Source organism: Protobothrops mucrosquamatus, unplaced genomic scaffold (genome assembly GCF_001527695.2).
Source record: "Protobothrops mucrosquamatus isolate PMUCROS unplaced genomic scaffold, P.Mucros_1.0 scaffold924, whole genome shotgun sequence".
NCBI classification, from domain to species: domain Eukaryota; kingdom Metazoa; phylum Chordata; class Lepidosauria; order Squamata; family Viperidae; genus Protobothrops; species Protobothrops mucrosquamatus.
Window position 1 is genome coordinate 326,560 of NW_015387175.1, and position 16,554 is coordinate 343,113.

The 16,554-nt window shown below is 41.1% G+C and overlaps 1 protein-coding gene across 1 annotated transcript in view; it reads right to left on the reverse strand.

Moving 5' to 3' along the window:
• Positions 1-9,794, reverse strand: part of SEMA3D (semaphorin 3D) — a 47,524-nt gene extending 37,730 nt beyond the window's left edge. Inside the window, exons 1-3 of the mRNA XM_015819447.1 lie at positions 9,685-9,794; positions 8,096-8,165; positions 5,915-6,059 (exon numbers count right to left, since the gene is read on the reverse strand). Coding sequence (XP_015674933.1) covers positions 5,915-6,059; positions 8,096-8,124 — 174 coding nt within the window. The 5' untranslated portion in view covers positions 8,125-8,165; positions 9,685-9,794. The remainder of the gene's footprint in view (positions 1-5,914; positions 6,060-8,095; positions 8,166-9,684) is intronic.
• Positions 9,795-16,554: the final 6,760 nt, after the last annotated feature.

Genomic DNA, 16,554 nt, shown 5'->3' on the forward strand with positions numbered 1-16,554 from the left:
TGGATTTGGCATTTTGTCTACCTATCGAGTCCTTACCCAGGACCTGGGATAGGCATATGTGGATGTTTGATGGTATTACAGATATTGTCGCAGGGTGGAAGCAGTTCCTAGTAAGGCCGCCTTTTGCAATTGACTAATAGCGAATTTGTCAATGCCAATGGTGTTCAAGTGGTGCTCCAGTTGTTTTGGGATTGCACCCAAGGCGCCTATGACTATTGGTACTACCCTTGCTTGCTTTTGCCACAGTCTTTCTATTTCTATTTGTAGATCTCTGTATTTTGTTATCTTCTCCAGTTCTTTCTCCTCTATTCTGCTGTCTCCAGGCACTGCCACGTCCACTATCCAGAATTTTGTCATTATTATTATTGTTGTTGTTGTTGTTGTTGTTGTGTCAGAATAAGAGGAGAAGGCTACTTTAATATCAGCTAAGGATAGCTTAAGCCTGCTTCGTTTATCAGCACAAGGGGATAGGATGACGGTAGTGCCATAAGAACTGAGGCAGAAGAAGAGGTCTCCAGGGCATGCTTGTAACTGGGCTAGTTGGAGACATGGTTAGAGGATGATCTGAGGGTTTTAAACCAGGATTTGTTTTAAATGCCCAGTTGTGCAAAAAGCACTTGAATTAGAAGAACTCACCCATAATATGGCCTCTTTGTTTCAAGAATTAGAGAGAACCAGTTTGGTCTCGTAGTGAAGGCACCGAGCTAGAAAGTGGGAGACCCTGAGTTCTAGTTCTGCCTTAGCCATGAAAGTCAGCTGGGTGACCTTGGGCCAGTCCCTCTCTTTTCAGCCCAACCCACCTCATAGGGTTGTTGTTAGGGGGAAAAGAGGAGGAGGAAGGTGCATTGGGTAGGTTTGCCACTTTGAGTTATTTGTAAAAAATAACAAAGGCAAAGATAGAAATAAACCTATAAATAAATAAAGTGTAAAATAGATCAATATGGGTTGTTGAAAAAATCATGACTGACAAAAACTCCTTTAGGATCCCATGCATGTCAATCATTGCTCAAAATCGGGGGTGGGGGAGGAGCTTCCTCAGAGAAAAAGCTCAAGATGGCAGCCGGATCCCTCTTTTTTTTTGCATTCCGGCAAAGCTCTCATCGTGCAGTTGTGATACACAACCCCTGTGCACAAGCCCCTTCGTGGAAGCTTTACAAACAGGAAGAGGCTTGTCTCTGAACAAAGTGCATTAGTCCAACACTGCACTGTCATGCAAAACACACAACTAAAGATCTAGCAAAGCACCCACAACAGGAAGAGATACTTTCTAAAAATCCTCCCAAACATTTTCTTTAGTCTTTTTAGAGAAAATATGTTACATTCTAGCCTGGGAGTACACCCGTTGTTTGGGATTATTGGAAGGATTTAGTTAAGGGTTCTTATTATGCATGGCCCATTCATCTAAACAACAAAAAAAAGTAATTTTAATACCCCAATCAGTAAATGGTGTCTTTACCAAGAAATCTGATGCATAAAATCTCAAAGTACAGGATGATCCCAAAATGTCATCCAACTTTGCCGTGAAATACAATTCATTACATGGATTCCTTTAAAAAAAAAAAAAAACACCCTTCAATATTTAAAAGCCATTTTCCTTCCAAAGAAACCCAGGCAGAGTTTGTCTGAATTTTTTACAGACTTCATGCCTACAAATTACATTTAATTCCTTCAATTTGCTAATGGCCAATTGCTCATTTCTTTTTGGCACTCAGTTGAGAAATATGAAACGGTGGGTTTTTCTCAAGCAAGATGCCAGTTCAGCCTGCAAAGCAATCAGAATTAATCCAGAATTCTCTCTGAGCTGGGCTCTGAATTGTATCTTATCTGTTGTGCATACTTCTGCCTCTGAGTAATGCTTTGTGCCTCCAGTGGCCGGCCAGACATCCACAAGCAGGCAAGGAAAAGACCCCTTTCTTTACTATTTGTTTCTCAGAGGAATTTTGTTTCTAATTTAGGAACTTCTATTTATACATCATTAATAATATCCACTGCAGACGCTCTCTATCATCACATTTTGACACAGTACATTCCATAACTGAATTACGGATTGTGTTGTACATCTCTATGGGCAAAGACTTTCACGCAATGGGACTTGTGTCTGGTTTGAGAGAGAGAGAGAGAAAAAAACCTCTTCTGGACATCCCCAATGAACTTATCAGAGGCAACTCAATAAGTGAAAGTCTCAGCTGCTTCTTTATGAAGCAGTCTTGCAATTTCAGTCTATTGCTGTCAAAGAGTTCTGGGCATTTCCACAGGCTGAAACAGCTGGTAGCCAAGTCTGATGCTTTTGAAGTATAGTCACCTGATATATTTTTTTTACCCAAGACATTGCCTTGAACTTGACCCCCATCCAGTAGCAGCAGCAGCCTTTTATCTATGTGCTGGGAAGGGAGGAAGGGAGGAAGGAAGGAAGGAAGGGATGGAGGGAGGGAGGGAGGGAGGAAGGAAGGAAGGAAGGAAGGAAGGAAGGAAGGAAGGAAGGAAGGAAGGCAGGCAGGCAGGCAGGCAGGCAGGCAGGCAGGCAGGAAGGAAGGAAGGAAGGAAGGAAGGCAGGCATCAAAGGGCAAAGTCTGGCCAAAGAGCAGGACTTCAAGGTCCTTTGAAATCCCTCTGGGTTTAAATTCCAGAGGAACCCTCATTTTAGAGGGCATAAAATAGCAGGCAGACCCTGATACACTTTGGGAATTCTTTATTTATTTTGTTGACTTTTGGTAACCAATGTTTGCCAAAAAGAACTCCTATGGAAAAAGCTGGTGGGATTTTCTCTGAAATACTAGTTTTTAAAATGCAAGCAGACAGCAAGTATTAAATGTTGAAGCTGCGGGGGAAATCTTGGAGTTGAAGTCCAGACATCTTAAAGTAGCCAAGGTGGGGAAAAAAAATCACTGTTTTAAAGTAATGTAAGAAAGTTGAACTTCCATTAACTCACCTGATGTTTAGTTATGAAAGGGCTTGCATGCAAGGAAAATTGTCAGGAAGCAAGCAAGTCAAGGTAAAATTGATGTTTTTCTTTCTTTCAAAGAAAAATATTTTTTGTAAAGGAAGACTGGGCGCTCCAGCTACTGCCTGATTCTGCATCAAAGCCAACTGTGAGTTTAGGTGGCATCTAGAATCAGCTCATGTTCTGCTTAACGTTGGCTCTGCTCTTAGCCTAGGATTTGCCTTCAACATTTAGTATCATATTTCTCTCCAAAACATCATTTAAGCTGTTAAAACTAGGAAAAATCTGGAAAGAGGGCTTGGGTTATTTTTTTCTTTTGATAAATGCAAAATTTCCCCCCACCTCCCCCCCCCAAAAAAGAAAAGAAAACAACCTTGAGTTGCTAAAGTACAAGCAACCACGAAAGACAACAAGATTTACAAGATTCAGGGAGGGGACAGATTATTTAATCAGCAATGATTCATTTGGGAGGGGAAAAAAAAACCCAGAACATATTAAGGGTGGATGAAGAGAAGAAAAATTGCAGAACAAAAACAAGTGAGCTTTCTTTTTTAAGAAAAGAAAAAAGCATAAGTCTAACTGGAGACACAAACAACCCACAACTTATCCAAGCATCAGAGCAGTATTGAATGTGTGTCACACTCTGAATGTATATTTATATTTTAACGTTCTAAAATCAGTGTGGGAACAGTGCCCTGTGCTTTTTATTTGGGTTTTTTTTTATTGCCCCTTTTGGCTTAAAAGGAACCAAGAGAACTACTTGGTAGAGGCAATGACCAGGCTCAAATATTCTCCTAAAACTGTACCCCCTCGCCCAATAGTTCTGAGGTGGGTACATCAGAAGAGCTGCCCAGATGTTCCTCACATCTGGATGAGAATCAGATCCAAGCCAGTCTCTTTGCTACGTGGTGCTGTTTCTGCACTGTTTGTATCCCACAAGAGAGAGTGACATGGATGAAAATCAGGAAAACGCAAGCACCAAATAGGCGACATTTTGAAATTTTCCTGAGTAAATACAAGTATTAGGAAAAGCTCACCTACAAAAGTGCAACACACATGCGCACGCAACAGTACTGGTTTTTCTACTTCGCCAAACTGGAAAACAAAATGACGCAGATTTGCTACTGGTCTTCTGATACATCAAACTTTTAATTCTCCTTGTGGAGCTGATATTCACCTGCCTCATCCTATCCTACCCAGTGTAGTTTTCGATCAACGGTCCCCACAGAAGTTAACAGCAGAGGGCAGTGGAGGAACTCTTAGGATCCTAAGGAAAGGAGCATCTTTTTCCATCTGTGAAGGCCACATTCAGAAACCAGGAGAAATATTTTGCTAAAAGACTGACTCTCTCTCACAGCCTGCTGAGTGGCCCTGTGGCCAAACAGAAGATAATATCTCGTGCTTAAAAGATGCTAAAATGTGTTCTAAATAAGTTAAGTGCTTCATTTGGAATTAGTCTTGAACGAATATGGTTCACAGCCCATTTCTTTGATGCACTCAAAGTACGATCACACAATTCAGAATTCCTAGATTCAAGTATTTCATTCATTTCCCTGCTTTTTCTACAAACATTAATTAGAAATCATCAAACAATGAACTACAATGAACTAAATTAGAACAGAAAAAAAATGAAGTGCGGCATTAGATTTCTATATACCAGATGAATTTCCCATGGTTTCTATTTAAATCATTTTAATATAAAGTATTTGCTATGGTTTTTCCCAGTTGCAATGTATGGCTGTGAAAGTTGGACCATAAGAAAGGCTGAGCGCCAAAGAATTGAGGCCTTTGAACTATGGTGCTGGAGAAGACTCCTGCGAGTCCCCTGGACTGCAAGGTGATCAAACCGGTCAGTCCTAGAGGAGATCAACCCTGACTGCTCTTTAGAAGGCCAGATCCTGAAGTTGAAACTCAAGTACTTTGGCCACCTAATGAGAAGGAAGGACTCACTGGAGAAGGGCCTAATGCTGGGAAAGACTGAGGGGAAGAGAAGAAGGAGACGACAGAGAATGAGGTGGCTGGATGGAGTCACTGAAGCAGGAGGCGTGAACTTAAATGGACTCCAGAAAATGGTAGAGGACAGGAAGGCCTGGAGGAATGTTGTCCATGGGGTCGCAATGGGTTGGTCATGACTTCGCAACTAACAACAAAAATATAAAGTATTTAAATCATTTTAATAGGAAACATGGAAAATCCTCTTGTATATAGAAATCAAATGGTACTCTTCTTTCTTTTTCACTTTTTCATTTTTTTCTGTTCTAATTTAGTTTGTTCTTAACACTGCTAGTAAAATTTATTTCTAAATAAATAAACAGAATGTTCCCCTGAAAGAGCATCTTCATATATCTGAGATAATATGATAATATATCTACCTTGAGTGACTACTACCTTAAAAGTACTATTTATCAGGTGGGTAAAGAAAGGTTTTTATATATTCCTGTATTGCCATACATTACATATTTATATATTCCTGTATTGCCATGTTCATTACTATAAAAAAAAAATGCCAGCCATTGTTTATTGTGGTTCTGCAGAAATGCGGGCCACTAAGAGGTCACATTTAGTGGTTTTAATTTAAAAAACAATATTGTGAGCAGAGCAAGAACACAAGGGAATTGCAAGACGCAAGACATGTGTGCTTGTGTTTTAACATTTGACAAAGCAAAGTATTCTGTGGATGAGATGCTGGTGCTCCGAAAGCTGATCTCCACTTACTTCCCCAAGGAAATCAGACAAAAAGCAGAAGAGCAAAGAGAGAGAGTCAGGAAACAGGCAGTCTGATCAATGCAATCTCAAAGACCAGAAGAACTTTTTAAAAAAATAAAACAGAACCAAGTTGTCAAGTTGAGGAAGGAACGAAAGCAGAATTTAAAATATTCTGGAAGGAAATTAACATTCATTCAAGCAAACCCAATAATGGAAGAGGTTTTGTTTTTTTTTACCAAGGGGGTCAATTTGGGGACAGATACTTACTGTGCCAGGCCTAGGATATGGAATTCGCCCATCGTATTGAACCCAGCGGTGGTCCACGCTTTCTTTGTGGGCGTAATAGCCACTGAAAACTGCTCTGATGTCGGCCATACTGTAGACACAAACTGCTGAGCCCTTGAACACAGAACTGGAAAGGACACAGGCATATCATCAATCATGTTCAACAGACGCCTGAAAGCACCGCTCACTTCAAATACAGCTGACATAGGATGAGTGTCACTTTTTTTTTAATTCCTCAAAGAATAAATTATTAATGGTAGACAGGTTTGCTTGGAAAGCAGCTTATTAACCATCATTGGTTTTATTTTTTTTAACCCTGAAATTGCAACTGGAAGAGATGGCTGGAAATGTCCCACCAATGTTTGTCAGGAATAAATTAAGCAACATTCAAGTTGGATTTGTCCAATATATCTCGTTATTAAAGAAGTCCCTCAAAAGCTGCCTCTTTCCATTCAGGGAAATGAATTATGTCATATAGGGCCCAGAGGGGTTTCTAGAGAAAATGATGGATGTGAAGATGTTTTTGAAGGGTGAGAAGCATGAAAACATTATCTGAGCCATCCCAGTTCAAAATCTACACTTGGTTTCTCAAGTTCTCATGCCCGCTGAGAATTCATAAATTAAGATAAGGATATGTAACCATCGACCCTTATGCCAAATCTATGCAAAGAGTTTTCCTACACCAACTTTTTAAATTGTAATATAATTTTCTCAAAACGGTCTTCCACGAAAGACCTTTTTGAGCAGAAGTCTGACATGATACTTCACCAAGCACCGTCTCCACCAAACTTTTCATTTTTCCCAGGTACATATCAGAAGGCAGAACCTGGAAAACTCTTCTGAAGGCCTATAAAGATTGGATTTTATTCACACAGCCCTTTTTGAAAATACTTTCTGTTAAATCTTGCAGAACAGAAAAGGATAAGCTGTACAAGAACATCAAGGCTGCCTATTCGGATGTTATGCTACATTTTTTTCTCTCCCTCAAATGCAGAGCTCAGAACTGCATTTGAGCCCAAGAGGAACCTCAGAGAACATGAGTGGTCCAAGCCCACCCAGAAAGTCTCATGGCTGGGAACAGGATGGAAATGTTGATTCTCCAAAGCCAAGCCAACCCTCTCATCCCAAGACCAATTGGTTCTCCCTAGGTGGCACTGAGTAAGTCACCAACTGAGGGAGTCTTTGCAGCTCTCTGGGTTGGATTGTTTTCTTCCAGATGTTTCTTTACCCAAACTTGGTAACATCACCAGTGCTAGTGAAACATCTGCAAGAAAACAACCCAGCTCAGAGAGCACCAAGGACCCCACAGTCTTCTTCTTCTTCCTCCTCCTCCTCCTCCTCCTCCTCCTCCTCCTCCTCTTCTCTGCAAGTCCTTCTTCCTTCTAGACCAGACATGTCAAACTCACGACATCACGTGACATTGCGCGACGTATTGGAACTTTTTCCCCATGCCGGCAATGGGGTGGGCGTGGTTTTCTCATGAAGTGTCCGGCCCGCAGGCCGGCAGTTTGACACCCCTGTTCTAGACTGATGGTGTTACCTAGTTTGGGTAATGAAACGTCTGCAAGAAAACAACCCAGCTCAGAAAGCACCAAGGACCCCTCGTTTCAACCTTGAGCTACAAATATTCTCCTTTAAGTCACCCATTTTCTGCCTCTCCCCTCCTTCTAGAGCTCTTGTAAAAGTTAAAACAATCTTCTATATAAATAAAAATGTAAATGTTCGTTTGTTCAAAATCTTAAATCTCCGAAAGTTCTTCACCGATTGCTTTGAAATTTTGACACAACGTTGCATTCGAATACGCGCGTGTTTTTATATACCTACTATTATATAGATGTCACACCTGTGACAAGTAAAAACATGCTTTTTTTGAAAAACAGTGCCATCTGTTGGACGTAAAAACAACACACGCTACGATTTTACGATTCCATTTCAATGTTTCCAATTTACGATCCATTTACGATTTCCAATTTCCAATTCTTTCTTTTCCATTTAACCAGACTGAGCCACAGCAACGCATGGCCGGGTACAGCTAGTATTTATTATAATTCAATCCAGAGCCTAATATTTTTAGCATAATCCATCAAGGAAACTCTGAGGGTTTTTTTGTTTTGTTTTTTTTAAATTTCTTATACAGATTTGGATTTAAGGCTTGCAATATACCTGGTGGTTGTGAAAACACCATACACCATAGGATTCCTTTCATCTCTTGTGGAAAGCAGGAATATGTCTTCTGCAATGGATAACATTATTTTGAGTTCAGATTTTATGCACTTTGTTATATGCCATGTGATGTTAATATTTAAAAAAAAAAAACCAAAGCAGGCAGGCAGGCACATGTATACACTCAGACACACATATGCAACATCCATATTTTAGTTTATATGGTATTGTTTATTCCCAGGTGTACTATGTCTGTTTAAAATTACTAGATGACTTCAGTGGTAACTACCCCACAAATTGATAATGATTCATGCTTTGCGCATGGTTAAAAAATGTTTGTCTGCCCAAACTCTAAACGTGCTATTTTTTATGTCTGAAGATACTATAGACAAAAGTATATAAAAAAAAGTTGAGATGATTTAAACTTCCAGCAGTTTAACTGTTGTGCTCTGAAATGATATTTTATGATTCATCGTTACTTTAGTCTTGAAATCCTTTTTTTTTTCCTTTTCAGGACTGAAAAAGATGTAATTTAGCAAATAAACACAATGAGGTAACATATCACAACCTATTTTTTTTCTCTTTTTCCTCTACCTGAATAACCCATGAACCTTGATTCACTACCTAGCTGTTTCTATCCTTTATCATAGAAAAAAAAATGAAGAGATAATTTTTCTTCATATTCTTTTCTTCCTGCAAAAGCCTTGTGTGGTTTTCTACTCTTAAGTCAAATAAAACATTCATAAGAAGCAATCTAAAGTATATTTTCCATTATTATTTTTCATTAGAAAGTCAAACATATATTTCATTTGTTGAGATCTAGTATGTATAAAAGAATTCAAGAATTCTTGATCGGTATTCTATGTTAAAAAATCTGAACTCTTTATAAGTAATTTTATTTTGGAAACTACCACGAACCCTGGTGGTGCAGTGGCAGTACTGCAGGGCTACTTCTGCTGACTGCCAGCTGCCAGCAGTTTGGCAGTTTGATTCTCACCGGTTCAAGGTTGACTCGGTAAAATGAGGAGCCCGATTGTTGGGGGCAATATGCTGACTCTGTAAACCAGTGTTTCTCAACCTTGACAATTTTAAGGCATGTGGACTTCAACTCCCAGAATTCCACAGCCAGCATTGCTGGCTGTGGAATTCTGGGAGTTGAAGTCCACATGCCTTAAAATTGTCAAGGTTGAGAAACACTGCTGTAAACTGCTTAGAGAGGGCCATAAAGCACTGTGAAGCAGTATATAAGTCTAAGTGCTATTGCTATTGCTACCACAATAGCAAAAAATACAACTGCCCTTGCTACTTCTCCTAATATGAAACATTAATTGTACATTCTACCTTTTTGTCCAGATAAGTAGTTTGTTACTCAACTAGAAGCAGTTTCCAGGTAAGTTCTATTTAACAAGATTATTCTATGAACTCTGTTTTATTCTTTTCCCCCCCTCCAAAGTATGTAAGTATATGACTTCTCTTCCAAGGCAAATAGATCAGGTTTTTCTAAATTCACACTGCTGGCTTCACTGAACTCTGCACTCTACAGTTCCATGACTGAAGAAAAGAATCAGTTATAATTGAAATTCACTTACGGAGTTCATCAAAATATGTATCAGCTCCCTCGGGACCTGGGATGGAGCAAACCAGTCTTGCTTTCAAGAATGTCGTCCACTTGTTGATCAGACTGCGTTGACCTCCTATGTCATTCTAAAAAAGTGAGAAAAGTATACCTTTTTTTTAAAAAAGTTACTGGTTAATAGGAAGACTTAAGTCAGTGGTTCTCAACCTTTTTAATGCCGCGACCCCCAACCGGTCGTAAGTCGAGGACTAAACCAGTCGTAAGTCGAGGACTAAACCAGTCGTAAGTCGAGGACTACCCAACCGGTCGTAGGTCAAGGACTTTCCCTGCCCGGGAGCGCCACACATGCATGGTTCCACCCCCTGCGCCGGCCGAGGCGTAGCTGGCAAGCGGCAGAGACGGAGCAGGCCGACCACCAGCTGGCCCAGTTCAAGGGAGGTAAGGCACCCGCCGGAAAAGGGGGGAAAAAATGGCGGACAGCCTTGCTTGGCGACCCCCGTGAAATGGTCGATCGACCCCAAATGGGGTCGCGACCCATAGGTTGAGAACCGCTGACTTAAGTCATGTGAAGAGAGGGCCAAATTTGCAAATGGTCAGTCCATCTCAAAATGTACAGTGAAGGAGAGTTCCCAGTAGAATGTTTCTCAAACTCAGTAACTTTAAAATCTGTGGATTTCAACTCCCAGAATCCCTAGGTAACCACGATGGCTGGGGAATTCTGGGACTTCAAGTCCATACATCTTAAAGTTGCTGAAGTTAAGAAGCACTGCAGTCTGTTCCAGGGTTGACCAGCTCTTCCTGACGTCCAACCAAAATCTTCCTTGGAATTTTAAGTCATAATTTCTTGTTCTATCTCTTCAACTATTCCAGTGGTGGCGAACCTATGGCACGCGTGCCAGAGGTGGCACTCAGAGCCCTCTCTGTGGGCACGTGCACTGCCGCCGCCAGCAGCTCGCACAGGTTGAGTGAGCTAGGGGAACAGGCTCCATGCATGGGCCAAGGGCAAGATCTGCGAGGGGGCCAAGATGACCAGCAGCGATCTGCTCTCCAACCGCAAGCAAAAACAGATGGGACGGGTAAGCGCATCCAGCTGTCTGCATCACGTGCCCTACACCACCTGCTGCTGGAGGGCTGGCCCGGTATTGGCAGTGGGCTGCGGAGCTCCAGAGTGCGCCAGTCAAGGGGCCAGCAGGGTGTGGCTGCTGATGGACACTGTCGGCCCCCATGAGCTCACTGGCATCTGTGTGCGGGGGCCGATGGTGTCAGGCAGCAGTCACCCAGGCCCCTGTCTCACCTTGCCCCATGGCAAAGGTACCCCTGCCCTGCCCTCTGCCTCACCCCGCAAGACGAGCCTCTTGCCCACCGCCTCACCCACCAGACAACCTCTGGATCTCCCCCAACCCTGCCCGGCCCCCACAGGTATCCCCCCACGAGCAACATTGAGGTGGCTATGACCACCCACCATGCCCACCCAGTGGGCCATGCCCCCCGCCCCCGAGGGCACCACAATGTCGATGCAATCCTGGCACTTTGCAATAAATAAGTGGGTTCTGGGTTGCGGTTTGGGCACTCGGTCTCTAAAAGGTTCACCATCACTGAACTATTCTGTCCCATCTTCTACATGTGGTGGTATCATACAAAATTTAACAATTTTCCAGTTGACTCAAAAGAACATGACTTTATTTCTTGGCATTTTGCCCCAAAAATTCAACAATATGATTTTTTTTGGGGGGGGGGGACTACAAAAAAAGAAGTTGGGAGTTGCAAGTTGTTATTGAAAGGCCAATGTTCATGAGGGCTTACAAACAAACAGGTCCAGTTCAAGAGGTTTTAGATGTTACTGGACTACTCAGAAACATCTGGTTATGCTGACGTGAAGGTGGGACTTGGAAACATCTGGAAAGCTCTCCGTCGGTGATGCTATAATCTATATAAAGCTATTCTTGGCAACCCAGCAGCAGCTCTTATCTTTTCACATATTCTAAAGAACAGCACATTAGTAATGAAGACCCAACTAGGCTATTATGTCCCCATGTTCATTTTTTTAAAACTACTTCCTCCCCTTTTTAAAACTGTATTTACACCATGGGCAGCTGATGAAAATCAAAAAGTCCTGACTGATCCTCCTTGGAATGCACAGATATAATTTGGCTGATGAAGAGATAAACTTCATTTGTGCACCTTTCATAAAATGCAGGAAGTTGTTCCTTTAAATAGTTGAAGTCCACATGCCTTAAAATTGTCAAGGTTGAGAAACACTTAGCTGAAACAGGGGAGTCCAAGATTTTGACTCTCCATTTAGTCTCCTTAGTCTCCAGTTGGATCAATTACGACCACAATGAATTTGTTAGCCTTTTAGGTCTCAAAGACTTGCCATGTGCCTTGCTGCATTTCTGGAACCTTCTTTTCACTACAAATAACAATTTTATTAGCACCCACCACTTATTAAACTCTTCCACTGTAACAGTATACTTCGCCTTGAAGTGCCTTGCTTGGCAGCACAAGGAAATAGCAATAAAATCTCTGTTTATCTTTGCACTTGGATCGTAGAAACCTACATAAAGATTGNAGCTCTCTGGGTTGGATTGTTTTCTTCCAGATGTTTCTTTACCCAAACTTGGTAACATCACCAGTGCTAGTGAAACATCTGCAAGAAAACAACCCAGCTCAGAGAGCACCAAGGACCCCACAGTCTTCTTCTTCCTCCTCCTCCTCCTCCTCCTCCTCCTCCTCCTCCTCCTCTTCTCTGCAAGTCCTTCTTCCTTCTAGACCAGACATGTCAAACTCACGACATCACGTGACATTGCGTGACGTATTGGAACTTTTTCCCCATGCCGGCAATGGGGTGGGCGTGGTTTCCTCATGACGTGTCCGGCCCGCAGGCCGGCAGTTTGACACCCCTGTTCTAGACTGATGGTGTTACCTAGTTTGGGTAATGAAACTTCTGCAAGAAAACAACCCAGCTCAGAAAGCACCAAGGACCCCTCATTTCAACCTTGAGCTATAAATATTCTCCTTTAAGTCACCCATTTTCTGCCTCTCCCCTCCTTCTAGAGCTCTTGTAAAAGTTAAAACAATCTTCTATATAAATAAAAATGTAAATGTTCGTTTGTTCAACATCTTAAATCTCCGAAAGTTCTTCACCGATTGCTTTGAAATTTTGACACAACATTGCATTCGAATACGCGCGTGTTTTTATATACCTACTATTATATAGATGTCACACCTGTGACAGGTAAAATATGCTTTTTTTGAAAAACAGTGACATCTGTTGGATGTAAAAGCAACACACACTACGATTTTACAATTCTATTTCAATGTTTCCGATTTACAATCCATTTACGATTTTCAAATTTCCAATCCTTTTTTTTCCCATTTAATCAGACTGAGCCACAGCAATGCGTGGCCGGGTACAGCTAGTATTTATTATAATTCAATCTAGAGCCTAATATTTTTAGCATAATCCATCAAGGAAACTCTGAGGGTTGTTGTTGTTTTTTTAAAATTTCTTATACAGATTTGGATTTAAGGCTTGAAATATACCTGGTGGTTGTGAAAACACCATACACCATAGGATTCCTTTCATCTCTTGTGGAAAGCAGGAATATGTCTTCTGCAAAGGATAACATTATTTTGAGTTCAGATTTTATGCACTTTGTTATATGCCATGTGATGTTAATATTTAAAAAAAAAACAAAGCAGGCAGGCAGGCACATGTACACACTCAGACACACATATGCAACATCCATATTTTAGTTTATATGGTATTGTTTATTCCCAGGTGTACTATGTCTGTTTAAAATTACTAGATGACTTCAGTGGTAACTACCCCACGAATTGATAATGATTCATGCTTTGCGCATGGTTAAAAAATGTTTGTCTGCCCAAACTCTAAACGTGCTATTTTTTATGTTTGAAGATACTATAGACAAAAGTGTAAAATTTCAAAAAGTTGAGATGATTTAAACTTCCAGCAGTTTAACTGTTGTGCTCTGAAATGATATTTTATGATTCATCGTTACTTTAGTCTTGAAATCTTTTTTTTTCCTTTTCAGGACTGAAAAAGATGTAATTTAGCAAATAAACACAATGAGGTAACATATCACAACTTATTTTTTTCCTCTTTTTCCTCTACCTGAATAACCCATGAACCTGGATTCACTACCTAGCTGTTTCTAACCTTTATCATAGAAAAAAAAATGAAGAGATAATTTTTCTTCATATTCTTTTCTTCCTCCTTCCTTGTGTGGTTTTTCTACTCTTAAGTCAAATAAAACATTCATAAGAAGCAATCTAAAGTATATTTTCCATTATTATTTTTCATTAGAAAGTCAAACATATATTTCATTTGTTGAGATCTAGCATGTATAAAAGAATTCAAGAATTCTTGATCGGTATTCTATGTTAAAAAAATCTGAACTCTTTATAAGTAATTTTATTTTGGAAGCTACCACGAACCCTGGTGGCGCAGTGGCAGTACTGCAGGGCTACTTCTGCTGACTGCCAGCTGCCAGCAGTTTGGCAGTTCGATTCTTACCGGTTCAAGGTTGACTCGGTAAAATGAGGAGCCCGATTGTTGGGGGCAATATGCTGACTCTGTAAACTGCTTAGAGAGGGCCATAAAGCACTGTGAAGCAGTATATAAGTCTAAGTGCTATTGCTACCACAATAGCAAAAATACAACTGCCCTTGCTACTTCTCCTAATATGAAACATTAATTGTACATTCTACCTTTTTGTCCAGATAAGTAGTTTGTTACTCAACTAGAAGCAGTTTCCAGGTAAGTTCTATTTAACAAGATTATTCTATGAACTCTGTTTTATTCTTTTTTCCCCCTCCAAAGTATGTAAGTATATGACTTCTCTTCCAAGGCAAATAGATCAGGTTTTTCTAAATTCACACTGCTGGCTTCACTGAACTCTGCACTCTACAGTTTCATGACTGAAGAAAAGAATCAGTTACAACTGAAATTCACTTACGAAGTTCATCAAAATATGTATCAGCTCCTTCGGGACCTGGGATGGAGCAAACCAACCTTGCTTTCAAGAATGTTGTCCACTTGTTGATCAGACTGCGTTGACCTCCTATGTCATTCTAAAAAAGTGAGAAAAGTATAACTTTTTTTTAAAAAAGTTACTGGTTAATAGGAAGACCTTTATAATGCCGCGACCCCCAACCGGTCGTAAGTCGAGGACTAAACCGGTCGTAAGTCGAGGACTAAACCGGTCGTAAGTCGAGGACTAAACCAGTCGTAAGTCGAGGACTACCCAACCGGTCGTAAGTCGAGGACTTTCCCTGCCTGGGAGCGCCACACATGCGTGGTTCCGCCCCCTGCGCCGGCCGAGGCGTAGCTGGCAAGCGGCAGAGACGGAGCAGGCCGACCACCAGCTGGCCCAGCTCAAGGGTGGTAAGGCACCCGCCGGAAAAGGGGAAAAAAATGGCGGACAGCCTTGCTTGGCGACCCCCGTGAAATGGTCAATCGACCCCAAATGGGGTCACGACACATAGGTTGAGAACCGCTGACTTAAGTCATATGAAGAGAGGGCCAAATTTGCAAATGGTCAGTCCATCTCAAAACGTACAGTGAAGGAGAGTTCCCAGTAGAATGTTTCTCAAACTCAGTAACTTTAAAATCTGTGGATTTCAATGCCCAGAATCCCTAGGTAACCACGATGGCTGGGGAATTCTGGGACTTCAGGTCCATACATCTTAAAGTTGCTGAAGTTAAGAAGCACTGCAGTCTGTTCCAGGGTTGACCAGCTCTTCCTGACGTCCAACCAAAATCTTCCTTGGAATTTAAAGTCATAATTTCTTGTCCTATCTCTTCAACTATTCTGTCCCATCTTCTACATGTGGTGGTATCATACAAAATTTAACAATTTTCCAGTTGACTCAAAAGAACATGGCTTTATTTTTTGGCATTTTGCCCCCAAAATTCAACAATATGATTTTTTTGGGGGGGGGGACTACAAAAAAAGAAGTTGGGAGTTGCAAGTTGTTATTGAAAGGCCAATGTTCATGAGGGCTTACAAACAAACAGGTCCAGTTCAAGAAGTTTTAGATGTTACCGGACTACTCAGAAACATCTGGTTATGCTGACGTGAAGGTGGGACTTGGAAACATCTGGAAAGCTCTCCGTCGGTGATGCTATAATCTATATAAAGCTATTCTTGGCAACCCAGCAGCAGCTCTTATCTTTTCACATATTCTAAAGAACAGCACATTAGTAATGAAGACCCAACTAGGCTATTATGTCCCCATGTTCATTTTTTTAAAACTACTTCCTCCCCTTTTTAAAACTGTATTTACACCACAGGCAGCTGATGAAAATCAAAAAGTCCTGACTGATCCTCCTTGGAATGCACAGATATAATTTGGCTGATGAAGAGATAAACTTCCTTTGTGCACCTTTCATAAAATGCAGGAAGTTGTTCCTTTAAATAGTGTTTCTCAACCTTGACAATTTTAAGGCATGTGGACTTCAACTCCCAGAATTCCACAGCCAGCATTGCTGGCTGTGGAATTCTGGGAGTTGAAGTCCACATGCCTTAAAATTGTCAAGGTTGAGAAACACTTAGCTGAAACAGGGGAGTCCAAGATTTTGACTCTCCATTTAGTCTCCTTAGTCTCCAGCTGGATCAATTATGACCACAATGAATTTGTTAGCCTTTTAGGTCTCAAAGGCTTGCCATGTGCCTTGCTGCATTTCTGGAACCTTCTTTTCACTACAAATAACAATTTTATTAGCACCCACCACTTATTAAACTCTTCCACTGTAACAGTATACTTCGCCTTGAAGTGCCTTGCTTGGCAGCACAAGGAAATAGCAATAAAATCTCTGTTTATCTTTGCACTTGGATCGTAGAAACCTACATAAAGATTG